The 25126-nt window shown below is 45.8% G+C and overlaps 1 protein-coding gene across 1 annotated transcript; it reads left to right on the top strand.

The window, feature by feature from the left end:
- On the top strand, nucleotides 1-17518 carry LOC123352646 (beta-1,4-galactosyltransferase galt-1-like). Its single transcript, XM_044993073.1, has 2 exons — nucleotides 1-79; nucleotides 14973-17518. Exon 2 carries the CDS (start codon nucleotides 15033-15035, stop codon nucleotides 16335-16337), a length of 1305 nt encoding a protein of 434 aa, XP_044849008.1. The 5' UTR covers nucleotides 1-79; nucleotides 14973-15032; the 3' UTR covers nucleotides 16338-17518.
- The last annotated feature ends 7608 nt before the right edge of the window (nucleotides 17519-25126 follow it).

The raw sequence follows: 25126 nt of genomic DNA, 5'->3' as shown, positions 1-25126 counted from the left end.
CTCTACGTATCCAGTGAAAGTTATTTTAAAAATTACCTTTGTTCATAATTACATCCAGAAGAAGCAGAGGCGATAACAGGTAATACATACATTGTATTTTAACTATTGACAGTTTTATCTTTATTGTAACATGCATTTAGCAAAGCATTAATTATAAGGAGTAGAGATATTTTGTGTTTTCAATACACCAGATTAATTCAAGAAAAAAATGTTAAGTTTTGTCTGCTTTTTGTTGTATAGAATGGTGGGGGAGGGAGGAAACAACAACACACTGCAATAAATAGTTTGGAATTAGGAATATGGTAAATATATCTTGGAAACATTCTGTACTGCTGCTGAAATGTCTATGAAGTTTGAGAGAATAATTTACTCTTTCATGTTTCGTTTCGGAAGTACTCTAAATCCTGAATATGATTACATTACAGTTGCACTGAGTAATAATGGTCACAAATTTCTGTGACAGGAAAACAGTCTTGGAGCCAGATTCTGGCCCCTGCTCCAGAAGCATAAAAAAGTCCCCCACCCCCGGGGGGGATTCTCCAAGTGTAGGGGCAGCAAAAGAGCCAGTGTACGTAGCCCTGTGGTGCCCTTCTGCATTGCCCTCAGAGTATATCTGGGAGGGAGCAGGAAAAGAGTGGCCATTTTACTTTGCAGTTGCACACTAGCAACTCTTGGCCATAGACAGCTACTGGGAGGTTGCTGTAAATTAGAGCAGTCCCTGTGAACTTGGTACAGATAGATGTCTCGTAACTTGGCGTTTCCTTATTCAAGTTTGACATTTCCTATCCTCCCAAAGCAAATCCTTAAGAACAATCTTAAACATTTTGTTTTAAAAAATCGTGGTATTCCCTGGGTTTTTAATACAGCACATGTAAGAAGCTGGGGGCAGAGGTTTCAGGGGTTCAATGGTAGGTGTGGTCTTCATTACCTGTAATCCTAACTAACACAATGGTGCCTGCATTCCTGGGGTGGAAAAGCCTGTCAAGTGCCACATCTGTTTACCTGGGCCAACTGTGGCTTCTAAAGCATTGAAGCCTCTCCCAAAGCCATGGTGCTTCCACAGTGGCAGTCAAGCCCCAGTGTTGGAGCTCATAGTTCTCCTCTCCAGGAAGTTTGGCCACTACTGCTTCTGACTGAACTGAGGTCTGCAGCATAAACTTCCTCTACAGTTTCCTCTACAGTTTTCTAACCATAGAGCACAGAGGGAAGCCAAAAGAAGGCTAAAAGTGGATATGAGTGCTCTCACTACATACATTATGGGATAAATATCAGGAGGGTGAAGAGCTATTTAAGCTAAAGGACAATGTTTGCACAAGAACAAATGGAAATAAACTGGCCCTGAACAAATTTAGGGGGGAAATTAGTAGATGGTTTCTAACCATCAGAGGGGAGAAGTTCTGGAACACACTCCCAATAGGAGCTGTCAGAGTAAATAATTATTTTTTAAAAGTGAACTGGACAAATATGACTGCGATTGTATGATGGGATTGCTTGTGAGACGGGGCAAGGATCAACACCTCTAGGGCTCACTTCCAGTTTATTATGTTCCTAAAAACCTCATGTTTCAGGGTTTCAGCTGAATACTTTCAGGTGTCAGGAAGGGATTTCCTCCCCAAAAATTTGTCATATTTGAAGAAAGTAGCTGATTATTAAGCAAAATGAATTGCATCTGTTCCTCAGATTTTAAGGAGTTTTAACTATATTGCAAGTTTGAAGGGTAACAAACAGCTGTTTGTTAGCTAGAGGGATCTGAAAAAAGGCAAAAGATTCAGAAAAATTTGTAAAGGGCTGTAAGCGAGTGGTGCCGGGGCTCGACCCTCTCCGGGGGGGGGAGAAGGGGAGCCACACCGGCCCACGACACTCTGGTTGGTCCGGGAAAATAGCACAGCAGTCCTGGTGGTAATTGCCTGCCCGGTGGAGCAAGGGGCTCAGGTCCTCTGGCAGGGCTGAGCAACAGTACAGTTAAGGCCCAGCCCTAAGTCAGGGCGGGGCAGCAAACACAGAGTCAGAAAGCTCAGGCTCTGGGAAAGGGCTGAGCGACAGTACAGTCAAGGCCTGGCCCTATGTAACCCCCAAGGAGATTACCTAGATTCCTGGAGCTCTGTCTGCTGGCAGCTCAGGGAGGAGGAGCCAAGGCAAACTCATAGTCTGCCCGGCAACCACTAGGGAGTGAGATGCCCCTTCCAGGGAGGTGAGAAGCCATTTTGAGGAGAGGCTGGAGCCAGCCAGGGCAAGGGCCGAACTGGCTGTGTGGGGAGCTGGGAAGTCCCAGGCCTGCAGGCAGGGTTCCCCCTGAGAACTAGCCTCTAGGGACCTGACCGCAGATCCCCCAGCTGGGTTTTCCTTCCCAATTGTTACGTTTGCTGAGAAAACTCCCCAGCCAGGCTGGGTTCACCTCCAGCTCCCCTGGTGAGACCAGTCCCCACATGGTCAGGGCTGCTGCCTGCGGAGTGTGTGACTGGAGGCTGGGCAGGAGGCAACAGTTTGGATGTGAGGGTAGTTGTATAACCTACACCTTGAGCCCTGCGCCCCTTTGTGGTGAGGAGAAATCCTGGGACCAACGCAGCCTGATTCCCACCTGAGGAGGATCCCTGACCGCAGACTGCAGCCAACCTGCAGTGACTGAGGAGTCCAGCATCATCTTCAAGCTGGAAGGTCATTCATGGAGTTCGTGAGTGCACTATCTTTAGTTAGTTAGTCAGGGAATTTGTTTTGGGGACCCTCTACTCCCTGAACTGTGTCCTCAAGCCAGGGAGTGAGGGTTTGAGGATTTTATAACCTACTGCTTATTACACCTGTGGAGGGATTCACCACCTCCTCCCACTTGTGGGTCCTTTGGGCTGTACTGAACCCAGTCAGCCACACTGCTAAACCGCTGCAGAGAATTGTATAGCTCATCAAGGGCCCCAGCAAAGTACACGTACCAACAGACACTAATTTTACACTTGTTACATCAAGTCACGGGTATTCTCAGTGGGGGCACCGGTGACCCTAAAAATAGTGTTTCACCCTGTTATGTTGTATTTGTTGACTGTTTAATATATATTTTTATGTGTTGTGTTATTTCTTGGAAGTCTCCAACTATCTGGCAAGTAAGTGGGGATTCCTCTGTAGTTAGAATTTTCCGCCCAAGCTGCCCTGGTGACCCTGCCAGGAAGGAGCAAGGGGGAGGAGGCACCGCCAAATAATTTCAAAACAAAAAAAAAAGATTCACCCTGCTGAGTGGGTGGCGGGATCCAAAAGAACCCAGACCTGTCCATCAAAACCTGTAAGCGAATGGCCATTAAAGAAGGTAATCAGGTGGAGAGGGGCGCTACACCTAGGTCAGGGCGAGGCAGCAAACACAGAGTCAGAAAGCTCAGGCCCTGGGGCAGGGCTGAGCAACAGTAACAGTTACAGTTAGTGGCCTCCTCAGGCCAGGGAGAGGGGGAGTCTGCCACCCCGGAGTGGAGTGGCAGGGGGGATGCAGGCCCACCCACTCCACTGCATCCCAGCCCGGGGCCCTAGTAGCGGCTATTATTTCGCTGTTCAGTCAGTGGGGATCCTGACCGCAACACACGGACATAGGCTCCGGTAAGACCGCAGCCTGACTGGGGTTGGCTGCCCCCAGGCTACTTCCGTACTCCCCCTCGGGGCCTACCTGGGTCCTGACGTAGACCTCTGGAGGGTCCACGAGCATGGGCTCGTCGCATCCAGGGCTGGGTGGTAGGTCCGGCAACTCCGCGAGATAGTCGGCCCAGGGAAGCTCCGGTGGCTCCTCCGGGTAGCAGCAGGCGCGGGGAAGCTCAGGCCAGTCTGGGCGGCTGCTCTGGGTCGCAGGGGCTTCCTAGTCTCAAGCTCCCTGAGGGACATCTGCTCTCTTCAGCGGCTGGTGCCTGACTGAGCTCTCAGGGCCAAACTTTTATAGTTCCGGGTCGCCGCCTGACCCTTTGAGGGGCGGGCTAGAGCTCCGTAGCTCCGCCCACTCTGGCCTCCGACTGGGCTCTCCCTCCTCTGGGCTGGAGGGGAGCCACGCCGGCTCACTACAAGGGCCCATTTAAAATTAATTTAAACTCCTGAATTAACAGATTTAGTTGAAAGTCCTCAGAAAATTCAATCTTAATTAACAGATTATGTTCTCTAAATTTGGAGAAGATGCATCATATGAGGTTGAATGCCTGTTTAAAATGGAAAAACTGAATCCACCCTTAATTATAGAGGTGAAACAGGGCCTCTTTAATACATCAGAAAGAGGTGTTGGAGCAGGGGGCCATGGCTCAGTATAGCTGGGTTCTATTCCCAGTCTTGCCACGTGCCTTGGGTGCATCACATTCTCTGTCCCTCACTTTTCTTTCTCTCTCTAAGTTAGAAATAATACTGTGCTCATGAAGGGGCTTAATTAGTATTTAAGTGCTTTGAGATCCTCTACTACAAAGTGCTATCAAAGTCCAAGAAATATACATTTTAAAGTATATATGCTGAGATGTTCTGATTTTGTAATGAACTGAGTAATCTATGAATCATTGAAATATATGCCATGAGAACTAAGACATGAACATCTAAGATCCTTAGATAAAAAGGCAAAGGACTACATTACTTCTGACAAGAAATATGTGGACAAACTTCCTAAATTTGTGCTTAATTCCTACAAGTTGTACAATCAGTATTAGTTAATCTGTAATACGAATGAGAACAGTAAACCAAGTACTTACTTCTCTTCTGAACATGTGACTTCCTGCAGCATTGACAGCCACTAGAAACACATTTTCCTTGCATTGTGCAATGCCTTGATTTTTCCATTGAAGAGTCTCATCCAAACCCACCTGCCAGAACCAGAAAGACATCATCCCTTCACATCCAATTTTCCTAGTCTGCATAATTAATATTATTTTGCACCTCTAGGCCACCTTCCATCCAAGAATCTTTATATGCTATAAACATTAATGCATTGAGCCCTGCACCATCATTTTTTATCATTTAACATTTATATAGCAGTAGTGCCTAAGACCTCTGCCTGGTTGACCTCATTGTGCTTGTTAGTCCCTGCCCCAAAGAGTGTACAGTTTAAAAAGAGGTAACAGCCTGAGCTCTCTGAGATAGTTAAATATTACAGAGAGGTGAAGTGACTTGTGAAAGATAATGCAGCAGGTCAGTTTTTCAGGTGGAAATAGAGTTTGTGTCCTTAACTTCTGGTACAGAGTCTTAAAGGTGAAGTTGCAAAGGAAACAAAACATAGTGCTCTTTACTTCTCTTTCATTATAGGGAAAGAAGAAATAATTTTGAATGTCATGCCATGCCTTGGCTGTTTTTCCTAGAGATCTCCTTGGAGAACTGTAGAGGGAGATATTTCACCCCTCAGTTATATTCAGTACCATTGCTCCCTCAACAGACTCAGAGAGAGAGAGAGAGAGAGAGAGAGACAAGCCCTTTGTTAAACAGCTTTTTTCTCTCTCTCTCTCTCTCACCACACACACACACACACAAACTTTTGAATAATCTGACTAAACATTTCCCTCTCCTCTCAGGGAGGAGAAACTTAAATTAGAAAGTGCAGGGCTGGGGGCAGGGCCGGCTCCAGACCCCAGCGTGCCAAGCAGGCGCGTGGGGTGGCATTTTGCCGGCAGGGCGGCATTTGGCTCCGGCGGACCTTCCGCAGTCATGCCTGCGAGAGGTCCACCGGAGCCCCGGGACGAGCGGACCTGCCACAGGCATGACTGCAGAGGGTCCCCTCTTCCCGCAGCTCCGCTTGAGCTCCTGCAGGCATGACTGCGGCGGGTGCGCTGGTCCCGCGGCTCGGACGGAGCTCCCGCAGGCATGCCTGCGGATGCTCCACTGGAGCCGTGGGACCACGGAACCGTCCGCAGGCACTTCTGACCTGGCCACAGGACCGCCGCGCCGCCCTGCTTGGGGCGGCAGAATTTCTAGAGCCACCCCTGGTTGGGGGGGACTTGCTAGGAACCAAGATGGATAACTTGAAATGACTCCTCACAATATTTTCTGTTTAGATTTCCCCCCCACCTACTACAGAAAGTGCTTCTGCAACTTAGAAAATTGCTTACAAGCAAAAAAACCCTGGAGAAATGGGATTCTTTCCTGAAGCCAGACCCTAAGCAGCCCATCTTTCAATGCCTGCTGTTGGCCTAAATACTTGGTGGAGATGAGAAGCTGTAACATGGCGGCCTTTGGCGGGACACTACTGAGAGTATCAATTCAGGACAAATTGCTTAGAGCAGGGCAGTCACAGCCCAAGGCTGGGGGTCCTTTACTACTGAGGCACCAAACCAGCCAAACAGAGAGGACTCCGGTTTTACCCCACTGGCTAACCAAAAGTCGTACAAGCAGTTCCCTCAGACGCTCCGGTTTCCCAATATCACCACCAGCACCACTCATGGGGATGAATGGTTATGAAAACCAATACCCCAGTAAAATTAAAAAAAAAAAAAAAAAAGTTCTCCTGATCCCAAAGGACCAAGCCCCAGACCCAGGTCAATATACAAGTCAGATCTTACCCACAAATCATGCTGTTGCCAATCCTTTAGAATTTAAAATCTAAAAGTTTATTCATAAAAAGACAAATATAGATGAGAGTTAAAATTGGTTAAATGGAATTAATTACATACAGTAATGGCAAAGGTCTTGTTTCAGGCTTGTAGCAGTGGTGGAATGAACTGCTGGTTTAAGTTAAGTCTCTGGAGTACATCCACAGCTTGGATGGGTCATTCAGTCCATTGTTCAGAGCTTCAGTTTGTAGCAAAGTTCCTCCAGAGATAAGAAGCAGGATTGAAGACAAAATGGAGAAAATGCAGCTACCTTTTATAGTCTCTTGCCATGTGGCCTGTGCTTCCTTTGGTTCAAACACAAGCTGTCCAGCACCTGGTTTGGAAGCCCTAGAGTTCTCTCCATAGGCATGTCCCTGCATGCCTTGCTGAGTCATAAGATGTATCTGCCTTCTCTCAATGGGTCAGTTGTATAGCTGATGGTTCTTAATGGGCCATCAAGCAGGCTAGGCAGTGCTGATGCCAACCTGTCTGGGGGGTGTCACCCAGAAACATAACACAAGTTTGAATTACAGACATACATATCTATAACCCATAATACAAAGGCAATACAAACATATAAACAAGATCATCATATTTAGCAAATTATAACATTTTTGCAGATATCTTACATGTCATTGATTACTTCGTAGGTGTTACCCCAGGAGCCAACATTTGAAATCCAGGTATAGAGCCAGTACTTATAACTTTAAATACAAAAATTGTACATGCATACAGATAGCATAATCAAAACTAGCAAATCATAACCTTTTCATAGACACCTTACTGGACCTCCTTTGTACAAGATTTGGTGCAACTATAGGACCTTGGTTGCAACAATAATCTATGTGGTCACAGTTCATGTCAATAACGTCACAGAAGCCCTTCTCAATAAGTAACTCTTCACAAGCATTGGCATGCAATCTCTCCTACTTGATCTGGCTTAAATCCAGGTGTCAGATGATATTGATGTATTTTCTGTAGCAAACTTCTTGCTGAAAAAGCCTATTAAATAATATGAAAATGGAAGCCTCATCAACTGTTGTGGACTCAGGGCCATATTCACAAAGGGATTTAGGTGTGGTGATGCTGAGCATCACAATGCTTAACTTTCAGGTGCCTTCAGAATCACTGGAATCCACAAATCCTGTCTTAGGCACTGTGAAAAATGAGCAGGGTAGCTACCTTTTATGGACACCCAGCCAGTCAGTAGCTATAGAATCCTCCATGGCAGCTGTACCCTAATTGCCTTACCTGTAAAGAGTTAAGAGAAGCTTACCTTGAGCTGGCACCTGACCAGGGGAACCAATAGGGAGGCTGTACCCTTACAAATTGGAAAAACTGCTGGGGGGCATGGTCTTTGTCTCTCGGGCTGGAGAGAGGGAAAGGCAGCAACAAGCTGTAATCTTTAAGCCAGGTATGGGAAATCATCATCATATCTAGAAACTCTTCATTTGGAACCCCAGATATGTAAGTAGCACAGGAAAAGTTAAGATGGATGCAATTAGGAAACTTTTTGGTTGTTTTGGTTTGTGTATTCCTCTATGCTAACCCCAGGTGCTTTTGTTTTGCTTGTAACCTTTAAGCTGAACCCCAAGAAAGTTATTTTTGGTGTTTAATCCCTAAAGCCTGAATTTTCAGCTGTGTTCTTTCTCGTTTAATAAAATTTACCTTTTAAAAAAAAAATCCTTTGATTCCAAAGTCCTTAAAAGGGGTTGGTCTATGGTCACATTACTAAGGCAACAGGTTGGTATTTTATTCTCAAGCCTCCCCAGGAAAGGGGGAGAAGAGGCTTGGGGGGGATAGGGATTCCAAATGACCCTTCCTTGAATATTTGTGAAAATCACTTGATGGTGGCAGCAATATATGTCCAAGGCAGAAGACTGTGCCTTGGAAGAGTTTTAACCTAAGCCAGTAGAAGATAAGCTTAGGGGGTCTTCATGTGGGTCCCCGCATCCATACCCCGGAGTTCACATTTGGGGGAGGTACGCCCTGACATGGTGGCACAGTGGTGGGATCATTTTGAACCAGAAGCACAGACCTCGGGATTTTAAAAGGACACATTTTTCCTTTTGGCTGCTAGAAAGCCAGGGAGGTTTTTGTTTCTTTTCTTTGGTGCCTGAGGGGGAACAGCCATGCAAAGGGTTCAGCCTGCACAGCCAGACAGTCCAACAAGCAGTTTATTTTTTTTTCTAATTCTTGTGGCAACAAGATAGCTGGGGTAGATTAGGGCAAGAAACAGCCCAGTGCATGAAATTGCAATCGGGCACAAAAACTCTAGAGCAACCCATCTGCCCAAAGCGGCACACCCAGGAGAAGACAGACCCAGACATCCAATCCCATGGCAGAACTGCTGGGAGAGGCTGTGGGACCGGAAATTTCCCAGCAGGGATAGTCAACCCTTCCCAACCCGAGATCCAGGTGCCAAGATGGAAGGAGGCCCTTTACCCAGACCGAGCTCTAACTGCGGAAGACAAGAAGTTCTTCCTAGAAATGAGGCACTTAGAAAATGAGGCAGAGGAGAAGCGCTTAGCAGTGGAGGAGAAGATGTGCTTAGAAATGGAGCTGGAAAAGGCTAAGCTGAATCAGGCAAATGCCCCAAACTGCCCAGGTAGCCCTAACAACTCTACTCCAGGTACTGCTCCCCATTCCAAGAAGTATCCCACATACAAGATAGGGAATGATACAGATGCTGCCTTAGAAAATTTTGCCTTGGGTACAGCATCTCTACAGACCAGTACATGGTGGAGCTGAGGTCACAACTCAGTGGACCCTTAGCAGAGGTGGCAGCTGAAATGCCTAAAGAACATATGAATGAGTATGAACTTTTTAAACAAAAGGCCAGAATTAGGATGGGGCTAACCCACGACATGCCCGTCGGTGGTTCAGAGCCCTCAAGTGAAAACCAGACGTGGCATTTCCCCAACATGCCTACTACATTGTGAAAAACTGTGAGGCCTGTATATCAGGAGCAAAGGTTAAGCCTCTGGAAGATCTCCTTTTCCTAATAGAAATGGAACAGTTCTTAGAGGGTGTTCCTGAAGAAACAGAAAGATACATATAGATGGGAAGCACAAAACGATAATTGAGGCAGGGGAAATCGGAGCCAAATGGGTGGAGGTGGTGGAGAAGAAGACAGCTAGTAGCAGTTGGTGGGGATACCAGAAGGGGCAACCCGAGACAACACCCCACCATAGGGGTCAGCCCAAGGTCTCAGCTCACAAGGAGGAGCCCTCCATGCAGCCAGAGATACCCCAGATGCCTCTTGTCCCACCACCCTACTTTCCAACAACCCACCTCGCCCCAGCGCACAATCAGCTGGGCGATGCTTCAAATGTAATGAGCTGGGGCATGTAAAGGCCAACTGCCTCAAGAGCACTGTGCCTTAGAAGAGTTTTAGCCTAAGTGGTAGAAGATAAGCTTAGGGGGTCTTTCATGCAGCTCCCCATATCTGTACCCCAGAGTTCAGATTTGGGGGGTATACCCTGACAGGCACCCTATACAGTGCAAGGGGAACAGATAGGTGCCTAAGAATGGGATCTATAAAAGCCAGCACTCTAGACAGGAACTCACCTAAACTAGCCAATTGGAGATGTCAATGAGAAGTGTGTGTCTTAAGCCAATCCCTCTCCTGGAGTTAGGTGCCTAAGCCATTCTTGCCTAGTCCTCCTCTGTTTCTTGCATTGGTGATGCCCCTGCCACCTTTCTCATTCTTACCTCAGTGGTAAGAGCACTTATTCGGGATGAGGTTCAATTCTCTTCTCCGCCTAATGGAGAAAGAGGGTTTAAACACAGGGTCTCCCACCCGTCAGGAAAGTGTTCTAACCCCTGAGCTATGGAATATTCTGATGTGGCACTCCTCAGTCTCTCACACTGAAGCTGTTCCACTTTGGAGACATAATCATTGGAGCAGGGTGACTGGACCCTGGGTCTCCCACTTCCCAGCTGGATGCCTTAGCCACCAGGATATGTAGTCATTCTCTCTCTCTCGTGCCTTGTCCCCTCCCCCATGACTCTTTATTTAGCCAAAATGGAAGTTTCAACAGGAGAGATTGAGAGGGACCTACATCATAATATCCTGTACATGGGTGATTACAGCATGCTCCTGATGGGTAGGAGACCCCTTGTGATATAGCAGTGCACAATCCAGACTGTTTAGCTGTGTCATCCCTGCTCTGTAACTTGAGGTGCCCTTTACAATGGTTTGCTGCTGTTGCCACCAACCTGGCCTGCTCACAAACAGCCTCCACCATGTAAGTGTGTGTGTGCTGCAGCCAGCCAGCCACAGCTGGGCTCTTACCAGCCTCAGTTATGCTGCAGGGTGACCCCAACACACCCCATCTTAGATCTTCCCCCAGAAATGTATGCCCTGTACTGCCCAGCCCTCTCTTGGACAGTACAAATATATTATGTCTGTTATTCTTTTAAGGGATTTTTAAATAGTTATCTGGCCACTTTAATTTTAACACACTGGATTAGATAAAACAAGTTTATTAACTACAAAGAGTTATTTTAACTGAGTACAAGTAACAAGGTGTAACAGTCAAACAATTACAAGAAAAATAAAGGTAAAATGTTTACTGGTGACTATATAGTTCTAGTCTACACTAGCAAGGCTAAAGCACTGCTGTGGCAGTGCTTTAATGTGGCTTGTGTAGTCATGGCAGAGTGCTGGGAGAGAGCTCTCCCAGCGCTCTAAAAAACCCACCTCCACGAGGGGCGTAGCTCTCAACGCTGGTGCACTGTCTGTAGGGGCGCTTTACAGCACTGAAACTTGCTGTGCTCAGTGGGGTGTTTTTTCACACTCCTGAGCAAGAAAGTTGCAGTGCTGTAAAGTGCTAGTGTAGACAAGCCCTTAGATTCAAAGCCAAGTTCTCTCACCACATGCTTTCAGCAGTTTTACTGACCAAGCTATTTAGGTCAGGACCCCCCAGCAAAGTCCAACTGCTACTTCTTTTGTCAATTAAGGTGCAGAGAACATGTTGGGCAGGGAGAAAATGAGAGATCTTTTAGGTCATCTGCCCCTTCTTTTTATAGTCTGTCCCCCCTTTGAGAAGCATTGCCAGCTGGGAGCAAGGTGACAGGAAGGCTGTGTGGAAGGGAACTCCATGTTGTTTCTTTGCTAAGAGGTAGATTTTTGCCCCGTCCCCTTTCCTGCCAAAGAATAGCCATTTTGCTGGTAATGGTCCATCAGCCTTGTTTAGACCTGGCTGAGGCATCAGCTTGCCCTTTGTCTCTGAGGAACTGGCTTGGCCACTCACCAAACTTATCAGGAAAACATACTTTTAGTCAGAGGTGAAAGTAAGCGGGTACGGGCCAGTACAGAGGACCAGTAAGACAAGGTGCAGTAGCGTACTGGCAAGAAAATGGAGCATTCTCTCCCTCTCTGACTCCTTCTCCTGGCTCTCCAGGGGCCCGGCTCCATGAATGTTTGGGGCCGGGTCTCCCCCCTGGGCCCACCTGCTCCCCCCCCCCCACCACCCGTGAGTGTGCCCTGGCCCCCCCTTTGCTGCCCCCATGCACCTCCCTGGGTCTGGCCAGAGCAGAGCTTCTGTCTCTCTCCCCTGAAGCTCCATGCTGCCTGCCTCCATTAACTGCTGCCGCAGGGTCCTAGTGCCCCCTCCACTACTGCCAGGGCAGGCTGCCCTTCCCCCTCGGACCCTTTCATTTTCCAGTGGGACCCTCCACCAGTACAGCCACCCCGCCCCCTGCCTGCAGTCACTTCTCTTGCCCCACACTGGGCAAGGGGCAGCCCCAGTGAGGCTACAGTGAGGGGCAGCAGCAGGGAAGGAGGCACACATGTGATGGCAGCCCCCCCTGGCATGGCACCCACCACAGGGGAGGTGAGGGGGATTCCTGGACCTGAGAGGGGCCCTAGGAGCACATGCAGTGACAGTGGTGGGGGTGAGTGTGCTGCTGGGGAGGAGAAGGGGGGTCCCTACCCCAGAGCTCGCTGTTTCTGGCAGGGAGGGCTGGGGGGAGTCCTCCTCTCTGGCTTCAGTCCCAGGGCAGCCTGCCTGCACCCCAAACTCATCCCCAGCCCTGCCCCACCCCAGAGCCCACACCCCCATCCAGAGCCCTCATCTCCCCGCACCCCAACCCTCTGTCCTAGCCCTGAGCCTCTCCAACACCCCAAACCCCTCATCTCCAGCCCGAGCCAGAGCCATCATCCCCATGCACCCTGACCCTCTGCCTCAGCCCTGAGTCCCCTCCCACACCCCAAACCCCTCATCCCCAGTCACACCCCAAATCCCCCCACAACCCTCACCCCTGTACCCCCTCCCTCCACACCCCCTCCCATCTCCAAACTCCCTCCCAGAGCCTGCACCCCAGTTCCCTGCCCCAGACCAGGGCCTGCACCCCAGACCTCCTCCCCCACCCAAACTCCCTCCCAGAGTCTTGGGCAGGTCGAGGGCAGAGTTTGGGCAGGGGCAGGTTCTGGGAGGGAGGCAAGAGCTGGTGTGCCATACTGGGGTAGATTGGCTTCCTGAGGCAGCAATTTAAAGGACTGGAGCCCAGGGCCCTTTAAATTGCCGCCAAAGCCCCGCTGCCAGAGCCCTGGGGTAGCAGCGGCGGGGCTCGGGTGGCGATTTAAAGGGCCCAGGGCTCCTGCCGCTGCTACCGCCCCGGGTCCTTTAAATCGCCGCTAGAGCCCCACTGCCGCACCCCCAGGGCTCCGGGGACAATTTAAAGGTCTTGGGACAGTAGAGGCAGTGGGAGTCTCGGGCCCTTTAAATAGCCCCCGGAGCCTGCCGGAGCCCTGGGGTAGCAGCAGCAGGGCTCTGGTGGCTATTGAAAGGGTTCAGGGCTCCCGCTACCTCTACCAGCCCGGGTCCTTTCAATAGCCACCAGAGCCCTGCCGCCGCTACCCTAGGGCTTCAAGCACTGTAACTGCCACGAGTATAGAGATTGGCGAGGGGGGCGGGGAGTGATTTTGAGGCCACTGTTTATATGATTATGCTGATACCTCGCTGGGGCACCAGTGTGTCTTTGCCTCTGAAAAACTGGCTTGGGCTTGCCTTCTAACTTTGGCACATGTTACAGCAATGTTATGCAGTAGAATCAACTTTACATTAACAATGTTGCCACACACATTGTACCAGGCCAGTAATGTTTAGCAGACTGGGAGTTTTCACATGATACCTCACAACGCATACTTTGTACAAAATTTATCACAGTCTTGTAAAAAGGGTGGTCATTAGGGGTACAGTCTGTCACAGTAGCTATGGCTTGGCCAAGAGGATGGGAAGTTAGACTTTTCAAGGCTTATCCCTGGAGCTTGTGAGCCACTGACTTCCAGAGAAGCATAGATGTCTGTGTTTTATGCATAGAGATGTGGTTGTTGATGTTGCTATGTCTGTCCTGGTAATAGCCTTGAAAATCAGGACTGAGTCCAAAAACACACAGGGAGCCAGTGGAGGGCCTGGAGCACAGACTAACATGCTCCCAGTACCCTGTCTCACGGCAGGGACTGTCATATTCTGCATGAGCCGGAGCCTTAGCATTGCATTCGCTGTCATTCCCAGTGAGTTGCAATAATACAGTATGGAGGTGGCTAATGTACTGAGCCCTATGAGATCCTCCTCCAGGCCGAGGCAAAGTCTACTAGCAAGCTCGAGGTACAAGGAGGTTTGTGTTTTTGTTGTTTTTTTCCCTGTGCAAGACAGATTCATTGTATGTGCATACATGTAATTGACTGTGCCTATTTTAGGTACCTGTATGGTACCATAGTATCTGAGTCTGCATTGTTAATGTATTAATCCTCAAGGGGTAAGAAAGTACTGTCGTACAGACAAGGAACCACAGCACAGAGAGTAAGTCTAACTGCAATTAAAAACCTGCTTCTGGCCCGTACCAGCTGACTTGGCTACAGGTAAGGGGCTGTTTAATTGTGGAATAGATGTTTGCACTCAGGCTGGAACCCAGGCTCAGGGATCCCATGAGGGGGAAAGGTCCCAGAGCTTATACTCCAGTCTGAGCCCACGGTGTCACTTGCTGTGGCTCAGTACAAGGAAATTTACAGCAACTGGAGAAATAGGGCATATGGGATGGATGCCAGATGCTAAGAGGAGAAAAACAGTGGGATGAAGGATTGGTAGGCACCCTTGAGGAAAGGTAGTTTTCCCTTCCCAGTTTTTAAGAGGAATACATTATATTATAATTAGAAGCATTAGTTTTAAAAGGAGTTGATTGGCCAATATGTTAAAATGGCTGTTAGGCCCATACATGCCTGGGGTGGGATTTGTAGATATAAGCCTTTGGATTTTAAAGGTAATACAATTAGCAGGTCCTTTGACAAGTCACAATGTACAGTGACTCATCTGAGAGCAAACTGAAACATTGATAATTGCTATTGTGCAGAAAGGGAAAACAGAATAAGTATTTTCTCTAACACAAAGCAATTGACAAGATGTGCAACGGTCTGACCCTGGATTTCATGTTCTCCTTCTCTTGCAGGTGTTTCTGTCTGAAGTTCTGCCAAAAATTTGACTGCATCTGCATTTAAATCTATCTGAAATGTTATTCTGTAAAGGAAAATCATACCATGTACCTGCTGCTTGCATTATTGCTTTCACTTTGGTGATGATGACGCTAGCTTATGTTTGGACACAGAGGCACTCTCTCCAACCAAAAATAACACAAGAAGGCAACCTCTGTAGAGGGGAAATTGCCAACAATACAATCACAGCCTTAAAAGATACTAGAACTTTTATCATTGCCCCGTATTTCGATGATAGAGAAAGCAAAATGACCCGTGTGATTGGGATTGTTCACCATAAAGAGGTGAAAGATCTTTTCTGTTGGTTCTGCTGCCAGCCTGATGGTGAAATATACATATCAAAGGCAGCAATATATGTTCATTCAGATAGATTTGGATTCCCTTATGCGGCAACAGACATGCTTTGTTTGGAACCTCAAAACTGTGATCCAAACTTTGTATCCATTAGTTGGGCTCGTAAAGGAAATATCGACCAACTACCAAGGTTTGAAATAAAAAACCGCAAAGTTGAGACATTTCCCGTTGAATTCACAGTGTGTATCTCTACCATGTTTGGAAATTACAGTAATGTCTTACAATTTATACAGAGTATGGAGATGTATAAAATTCTTGGGGTACAGAAAGTGATGATCTATAAAAACAGCTGCAGCCAATTGATGGAGAAAGTCTTGGAGTTTTATATTGCAGATGGAACTGTCGAGATAATTCCCTGGCCAATTACTTCATATCTCAAGGTGTCTCCTGGATGGAGATTTATGGAGGATGGAACACATATTGGCTACTACGGACAAATCACTGCTCTAAATGACTGTATTTACCGCAACATGTACAGGAGCAAGTTTGTGCTTCTTAATGATATTGATGAAATTATTTTGCCCATTAAACATCCACATTGGAAAATTATGATGAGCAGCCTTCAGGAGCAAAATCCAGGGGCTGGGATTTTCCTCTTTGAGAACCACATATTTCCAAAAACTGTATATGCGTCCACTGACATATTCAACATTACATCCTGGAATGCTGTGCCTGGAGTTAACATCCTGCAGCATATTCACAGAGAGCCTGACAGAAAATATGTAATTAATCCTAAAAAAATGATAGTTAATCCAAGGAAAGTGGTTCAGACTTCAGTCCACTCTGTCCTACATGCCTATGGAGACAGTGTGAATGTTCCCCTTGATGTTGCCCTAGTTTATCATTGCCGGGAACCCCTTCAAGGAAAGCTTCCTAGAGAATCCCTGATTAGGGATACAACACTCTGGAGATATAACTCATCATTAATCATGAATGTTAACAAAGTGCTGCAGAAAACAGTGTTGTAAGTACAGAGAATGAGACAGGAGGGAGGGACGGGCAGTGTATGGATTACCAATATATATAGAGAGGATACTGGAAACAGCACTTGCGGGAGACCCAAGTTACAGATAATGTGCATATAAAAAGTCCCATGCAGACAAGACAACAATCAGTGAAGAAATCAGATAATGATAAATACATTTACCAGTGATCTAAAGCATGTGGGACCTTGTGGTAATCTACAATGACATATGAAGCTGTGAAAAAGACTCAAATCACTTCAATTAATTCTCTACTGCTATTAAACTGAGTGAAACATGAGAGCCTAGAGACAGTAGAAATGGGCAACATCTTCCCTACACTAACAGCTGTCTGAGCCGTTGGTCAGGGTGTTGGAAGTGATGATGCAAGTGATTAGAAAGGTTAGGTAAATCTTGATTTTTTCACATCCGCTGTCCAACAAACCTGCCAACATTCTGAGGTTGGATACTATCGCAGTCAAAGAAAGTTTGTGTGGCACCTAATTCCTTTAGGATCCCTTGACAACGGGGCAGGGCTAACTCCAGGAGAAGAAGGGTTTAAAAAGCCAACTCGTAAGTGACCAGAAGAGCTAGTGAACAGGAGCAGCAAGGAGGGAGTTTTGCTGGGAGTGTGAAAGCCAGATATACCTAATAACCATTCTCTAAGCTTAGGCCAATAACCCCCACCCCACCTACCTGCCCACACAAAGAACAACCATACATACACCAAAAAAAAAAACCCCTGCAAAAATAAAAATAATGCAGGCAGCAGTCCAGCTGCAGAGTGGGAACTATCAAGTTTATTGCACTGAAGGCAGTATGTATAATTACCTGCCCAGTGGGCAGGTGTCATATGTGTACGTTTGGTGCAAGCAGCTCATAGCCCTCAGACTGAGTATGGGCTCTGGAGACCAGAGTGACTGAATTGGCAGAGCTAAGGGAGACATAGGTACATAGATGGCACTTTCTGGGGCACAGCAGAGCAGTCCCATCCCTAGTCTGACAGCCTCTTTGGTGTTAAGGAGGATGAAAGTCTTGGGGAAGGAGAACATCAAGATGGAGCAGACCATAGTTGGGACCCTCCTTCCAGATGATATCACGGTATCCTCCTGCACTGAGGATACCTCTCTGAGGGAAGTTATTAGGAAGAGACAGAAATAGTAATGAAGGATTTGATTATTAAAGTATCAGAGGGGTAGCCGTGTTAGTCTGGTTCTGTAGAAGCAGCAAAGAATCCTGTGGCACCTTATAGACTAACAGACGTTTTGCAGCATGAGCTTTCGTGGGTGAATACCCACTTCTTCGGATGCAACTTCTTGCATCCGAAGAAGTGGGTATTCACCCACGAAAGCTCATGCTGCAAAACGTCTGTTAGTCTATAAGGTGCCACAGGATTCTTTGTTGATTATTAAAAATATAGATAGTTGGGTTTGTGATGAATGGAAAAACCACATGGTGAATTGCTAGCTGAGTGTGAAGGTTGCAGATCTCACAGGACATCTAGGCAGTGTTATGTGCTGTGCAAGGGAGGAGCTGGGGGGTTGTACATAAGAACATAAGAAAGGCCGTACCGGGTCAGACCAAAAGTCCATCTAGCCCAGTATCTGTCTACCGACAGTGGCCAATGCCAGATGCCCCTAAGGGATTGAATCTAACAGGCAATGATCAAGTGATCTCTCTCCTGCCATCCATCTCCATCCTCTGACGAACAGAGGCTAGGGACACCATTCTTACCCATCCTGGCTAATAGCCATTTATGGACTTAGCCACCATGAATTTATCCAGTCCCTTTTTAAACATTGTTATAGTCCTAGCCTTCACAACCTCCTCAGGTAAGGAGTTCCACAAGTTGACTGTGCGCTGCGTGAAGAAGAACTTCCTTTTATTTGTTTTAAACCTGCTGCCTATTAATTTCATTTGGTGACCCCTAGTTCTTGTATTATGGGAATAAGTAAATAACTTTTCCTTATCCACTTTCTCAACATCACTCATGATTTTATATACCTCTATCATGTCCCCCCTTAGTCTTTTCTTTTCCAAACTGAAGAGTCCTAGCCTCTTTAATCTTTCCTCATATGGGACCCTCTCTAAACCCCTAATCATTTTAGTTGCTCTTTTCTGAACCTTTTCTAGTGCTAGAATATCTTTTTTGAGGTGAGGAGACCACATCTGTACACAGTATTCGAGATGTGGGCGTACCATGGATTTATATAAGGGCAGTAATAAATTCTCAGTCTTATTCTCTATCCCCTTTTTAATGATTCCTAACATCCTGTTTGCTTTTTTGACTGCCTCTGCACACTGCATGGACATCTTCAGAGAACTATCCACGATAACTCCAAGATCTTTTTCCTGACTCGTTGTAGCTAAATTAGCCCCCCATCATGTTGTATGTATAGTTGGGGTTATTTTTTCCAATGTGCTTTACTTTACATTTATCCACATTAAATTTCATTTGCCATTTTGTTGCCCAATCACTTAGTTTTGTGAGATCTTTTTGAAGTTCTTCACAATCTGCTTTGGTCTTAACTATCTTGAGAAGTTTAGTATCATCTGCAAACTTTGCCACCTCACTGTTTATCCCTTTCTCCAGATCATTTATGAATAAATTGAATAGGATTGGTCCTAGGACTGACCCTTGGGGAACACCACTAGTTACCCCTCTCCAGTCTGAGAATTTACCATTAATTCCTACCCTTTGTTCCCTGGCCTTTAACCAGTTCTCAATCCATGAAAGGACCTTTCCTTTTATCCCATGACAGCTTAATTTACGTAAGAGCCTTTGGTGAGGGACCTTGTCAAAGGCTTTCTGGAAATCTAAGTACACTATGTCCACCGGATCCCCCTTGTCCACATGTTTGTTGACCCCTTCAAAGAACTCTAATAGATTAGTAAGACACAATTTCCCTTTACAGAAACCATGTTGACTATTGCTCAACAGTTTATGTTTTTCTATGTGTCTGACAATTTTATTCTTTACTATTGTTTCAACTAATTTGCCCGGTACCGACGTTAGACTTACCGGTCTGTAATTGCCGGGATCACCCCTAGAGCCCTTTTTAAATATTGGCATTACATTAGCTAACTTCCAGTCATTGGGTACCGAAGCCGATTTGAAGGACAGGTTACAAACCTTAGTTAATAGTTCCGCAACTTCACATTTGAGTTCTTTCAGAACTCTTGGGTGAATGCCATCTGGTCCCAGTGACTTGTTAATGTTGAGTTTATCAATTAATTCCAAAACCTCCTCTAGTGACACTTCAATCTGTGACAGTTCCTCAGATTTGTCACCTACAAAAGCCAGCTCAGGTTTGGGAATCTCCCTAACATCCTCAGCCGTGAAGACTGAAGCAAAGAATCCATTTAGTTTCTCCGCAATGACTTTATCATCTTTAAGCGCTCCTTTTGAATTTTGATCGTCAAGGGGCCCCACTGGTTGTTTAGCAGGCTTCCTGCTTCTGATGTACTTAAAAAACATTTTGTTATTACCTTTGGAGTGTTTGGCTAGCCGTTCTTCAAACTCCTCTTTGGCTTTTCTTATTACACTCTTGCACTTAAGTTGGCAGTGTTTGTGCTCCTTTCTATTTGACTCACTAGGATTTGACTTCCACTTTTTAAAGGAAGTCTTTTTCTCTCTCACTGCTTCTTTTACATTGGTACATGTACCAATGACCTAGGGCTTTGATCTCCACCAAGATCACTTTTTGAATTTAAGGGCAACCCAGTTGCCTTCAGGCAGGAGCAGCGCATGGAGAGCCCTGCCCCCTGCCGCCGAGGCATGCTGGCCACTTCTGAGAGTGGCATGGGGGCCGCAGCAGGCAGGGAGCCTGCCTTAGCAGCAGGCAGCACCACTGCAGGCGGAGATCATGATCGACTGGGAGAGTCTCCAGGATCGACCAGTAGATCGCTATCAACGGGTTGGTGACCACTGACCTAGGAAATGTAGGAGAGAAATCCTTGAGGACTAATTTATGCTGCTAGCTAAGAAATTAAAGTTCAGAACCTCCATGGTAGCAGTCTCTGAAAGCCGAGATGGTCAGGGATGCAACCTTATGCTCTGAGTGTCCCTAAGCCTCTGACTGGCAAAAGGTCTGACTAGACAATGGGATGGATCACTCAGTTGTCCTGTTATGTTCATTTCCTCTGAAGCATCTGCCACTGGCCCCTGTTGGAAGACAAGATACAGGGCTAGATGGACCATTGGTCTGACCCAGTGTGGCCATTCTTATGTTCTTAATGCATGGTGATCAAAAGGCCTGAGGTACTAAGGCAAACAGTGTATTATCATAAATCTCTCTCTTAAAGAACTGTGATATTTTGTAACTTTGTAATCTTGAACTGTTTTAACATTTATTGTTTCATTGATTTTAATAAAACATCTTTATGACTATATCTGTCTGTGTAAGTTCCTGTCATATACCCCGAAGTTCCTTTTATAAACTCTGTGAAGCCTGATTCAGGACGAACTTTATCTTCTGATCAAATATATTGGCGAGCCAAAACCATACTAATTAATATCCAATTATTATTATTACTACAAATTAATTAATCAAATAAAATAAAATTAAATGGATAAATTACACCAACCCTACTAACCCACCCCAAATCAGGCTACACCCTAGTTGCCTACAAATGTTAATTGGTCTCAGCTGTGTGCAGGGGACCTCACAGACAGCTTTTGAGGAGCAAAAGTTGGTACGCAGCAGTTATTTGAAAGGAAGGCTGTTTTGTTTCTAGGTGGAGGAGAAGAGACTGTTTCATGCTGAAGCTGCGTTCAGTTTTCCATGATCTTTCATCTTATTATGAAGAAACAGTTATTAGCTGGATTCTATTTTTTTGTAAATCTGGTAAGATCTATTGTGTTGCTCCTTTGAATTAACCTGTACTACTGTATTTTTTTTAAACTAGTTACTTGTTTACTAATGTGTTCATTCATGCTTTATTAATAGTGATAGTGGTGACATGTTTTGTATGCTAAGATACCAAAAGCCAAATCTGTTCCTCATGCAGAAGGGCCCTCCTTACTGAGGAAACTTCTGGAAACATTGTTAGGTAGTGGTGACTCCCTGTTATCTACCACTTAGGGTGGGAGACAGGTTATCTTTGATTTCTATAAATAACCTTAGGGTGCAGTCTGACATTCTGATCTGCCCAACCAAACCTTTACATCCACATTCAGTTCCTTATCAGTGAGCTTTTGTGGACGTGCAGCAATCTATTGTCACAGAACAGACTGCAGGATTGGGGCATTAGAGAAGGGGTTTTACTCATACAGGGTTTCCATATAGCATTTAGGCTTTCATTCAGTAGTTTTTAATTTGACTCTTATATTACACTTTTGGGTTCCCACTATAAATGATTGAATTAACTACTTGATACTCTGTCATTTTGGTGGTTGATCTTTTCAAAATGAGGCTAAATCAGTATTTTACATATAGTCCATCAAAATAAACATTATAGCAATAGATAAGCATTATTGTTTTGTTCATACTGCTCTTCACTATGTCACCATTATGGTATTTCTGTGAGGGAGACTTCTTCATCCTCAGCTCATAGTGCTGCACCACTAATTAGACAAACCCTTGTAGGCCCAGATAGTGTATGGAGGGTGGGGAGGACGCAGGACAAGGGAAGGATAGAAGGTGGTACAATAATAAGCAACTCCCTCGTGTTTTGGTGGTGTTTGAGCACTGCCTAAAGTGAATGGTAGCAAGTTATCAATAGCAATAATGTGCTTCTTGAATAGTCATACATAGACCTCTATCAAGCAAGCAGGATATCCCTTTAGTTTGACTTGGGTTAGCTCTGATGGCTTAGCTGTTCTGTAAAGCACTAGCTGATTAGATTGAGGTATCCCACTAACACCCTTTCTATTTGTCTAAGTGAGTCAAGTATCTGGCAGCGTGGCTGTGCTAGTGCATAAAGAATCTATAGTTAGTTGCTCAACTAAATTCAAGACAACCATTGAATAGGTACACTGCATAAAGTTAAGAGATTGGTCCTACACTTATACTGGCCTTAATACTCACTTTAATGTAATACTTTTGCAGTGGTGCTTTTTTCACTGTCCCATTCTAGTTGAGTGCTTTCTACTTGGTGGGAAAAAGGTAGGATACACTACAGGCCCATTTTGTCTTCCAAAATGTCATATGACACCATGACTAAATTCACCCATATTTTGTTTCACCTCATTAGCTGTGGTGATTAGCTGACCATGTGCTTGTCACAACCATGTGAAGTGTCCCCAAAAAAGAGAACATTGTAGTAAGATGAGGCCCTGAAATATAAACTCTTGTCAGAGGCGTAGTCTGAGGCCTGAAGCCTGAACCAAAGTACTTCCAGGCATTGCTAAGCAAAAGCTGGGCTGTGAGCCAGAGGCAGGCCTCACTCACAGAAGTGGCAAGAAGAGGAGCTTGTGCCAAGATGACATCAGGACACTCCATAGACATAACAAGGAACAGGCAGGTGCATCTTAAAGACAGGACAGCAGGATGGATAGATGTGTTTGTCTGGAACAACATGATCAAAGGGAAGACAGCACCCTCATGAGCCAAAGGGCTGTACCTCAATATGTCAGGAGGGATGAGTAATCTGTCCTGTAACTGTTGTGGCAGAGCTCTGACCTTGCTCCTGTGGGTCCTGCGCTTTTAGGCGGTTTATGATAGCCTCAGTGGCTCACTGTGACCCTCCACGTAGCCCTTCTCTCTCTTTTCATCATAGGCCTGCAAGGAGGTTGGTGAGAGAACTCCCAGTCTCTGTTCAGCCTCCTGTCCTGACAGGGACCTGACTTCCCCTCCCAGGAGCTGTTCCTGTAGTGGTGGGTTGGGGGGAACCTGGGCCTGCCCTCTACTCCGGGTTCCAGCCCAGGGACCCTAATGGTAGCAGTTGTTGGCAGCCAACCTTTCACTGCCAGAGTTGCTACATTTCCCTGGACCACTTCCCCACAGCTCTCCTGCTTCTCCCTTACCTTAGGGCTCCTTTAATGATGGTTTGAGGGTGTCTTCAGTAACCAGCCCTTCAGCCACACTTCCTCTCCTCTGCCTGACTGGAGTGAGCCCTTTGTATAGTATCAGCAGGGCCTTAATTAGAGTCAGGTGGACACATTAACTGAATGGCCTCACCTGACTCATTACAGGTTAATTAGAGTCAGGTGTTCTCATTAGCCTGGAGCAGCCCCTGCTCTGGTCAGTCAGGGAACAGAAAACTGTTAATCCAGTGGCCAGTATATCTGCCTTCTGCTATACCCAACTGGCCTGGGTCTATCACACTGTATAAAAGTAAGTCCTGGAGTGCGTATCTTTGTCCAGCCTAGGGGGCAGTGGAAAGTCCCGCCTCTGACTGAGCTGTGTCCATTGCCAGGGGGCACATATTCATAATATGTCCTGTAGAGTCTATAAGAAACTATTACTGTGCTTCGTTTGACAGTAAACTTGGCTCGGGTTCCTTCCTACCTTACTAGAGTCTGTGGTCTTTGGGGGTTCTCTCAGGATTTGCTGTGTCAGCTATCTGCGCAGAGCCAGGGCAGCACACAGGGGGAACACACACGCAGCCAACTGTTATCATCATCAAACAAGAGCAGAGCACCACCCTGGTAGCTACTGACAACAAACATCACTCCTCACTACAGCTGCAATCAAGTTTTGTATTTTAACCAGTCTCAACAAAAACAAGTTACCATTATAAAGCAGTGAATGTGTTAGGACCCTGGTTTTAAACACCTGGGATCAATTCTCTTTTTGTGTGTGACTTCCCAAGTCAATTAGCTCCAGATCCTCAAAGATATGTAGGTATGTAACCCTGATTGAAATCTATGGGAGTGAGGTGTTTAAACACTTTTGAAGCTCTGGTCCTCAGTTCCCCATCTGTGAAAAAGGAATTATTATACTGCCCTACCCAATGGGTGATGTGAGGATATGTACATTGAAATGCTTAGCTATTACAGTGATCGGAGCCATGTAAGTGTGTTAGGTAAAGGACAGAGTCATTAATCTTCAAGCAGCCTTATATTTAGAAGTAGTGTAAAAATAGACATGGAGGGGAAATTTTATTTTCAAAATGTAGAAATGCAGTTCTAAAGTATAGGAGTCAGGTAATGATGGATACAGTTTTTAAATATAAAAGTCAGATTCAGCATAATATTTGAATACCTACTATTAAAAATATTTACTAAAAATCTTCATCTTCTAAAGTGGTCTGGCCTACTAAAACTGGTCAGAGAAGAGTACAAAGAATTATTTTAGTTCTATTCTTTTATGTTTAGAACTCCTGAACTTTTATGAAAACAGGGTGTATTCACGTCACAATTTTCATCCTCCTTCTCCAGTCCAGATTTAACAGGTACTTCTATACTCATTAGCACACTATTATTACATTGGATGGTAGACAGCCCTTTGATGTCATTTGATGCACAATGCATGAGCCTAAAGCCTGCTGCCTGGGTCTTAAATTCCTTTCCCTTAATGTTTTCCCTAAATGTATGGATTAAACTGTGCTCAGGCACTCGAACTCTAGAAAACAGTTATGCAATGTTAATAAAGCCATGCTGGATGAACTGCTGGAGAATTTTGTGCAAATAAATATTCCATGTTTCAGTCCCTGAGGAAAGACCAACACATGGTACAAAATATTTATTCAATAACTCTGCAATGGCACATTAAACTTGCAGGTTGGTTTTATAGTGCTGTATATTCTGTCCAGGAAAAGAGAGTTTATTTCTGTGCCAATTCCACTCCAGCAGTGAACTGTGAAAAAATCACCCACAAATTCTCCAAGTTCAAATCCTGCAGTTATTTATG

The sequence above is a fragment of the Mauremys mutica genome, chromosome 18, assembly GCF_020497125.1.
Source record: "Mauremys mutica isolate MM-2020 ecotype Southern chromosome 18, ASM2049712v1, whole genome shotgun sequence".
In the NCBI taxonomy this organism is placed as follows: Eukaryota; Metazoa; Chordata; order Testudines; family Geoemydidae; genus Mauremys; species Mauremys mutica.
The sequence above is the reverse complement of the archived record's forward strand: the minus strand, read 5'-3'. Positions and strand labels throughout refer to the sequence as shown.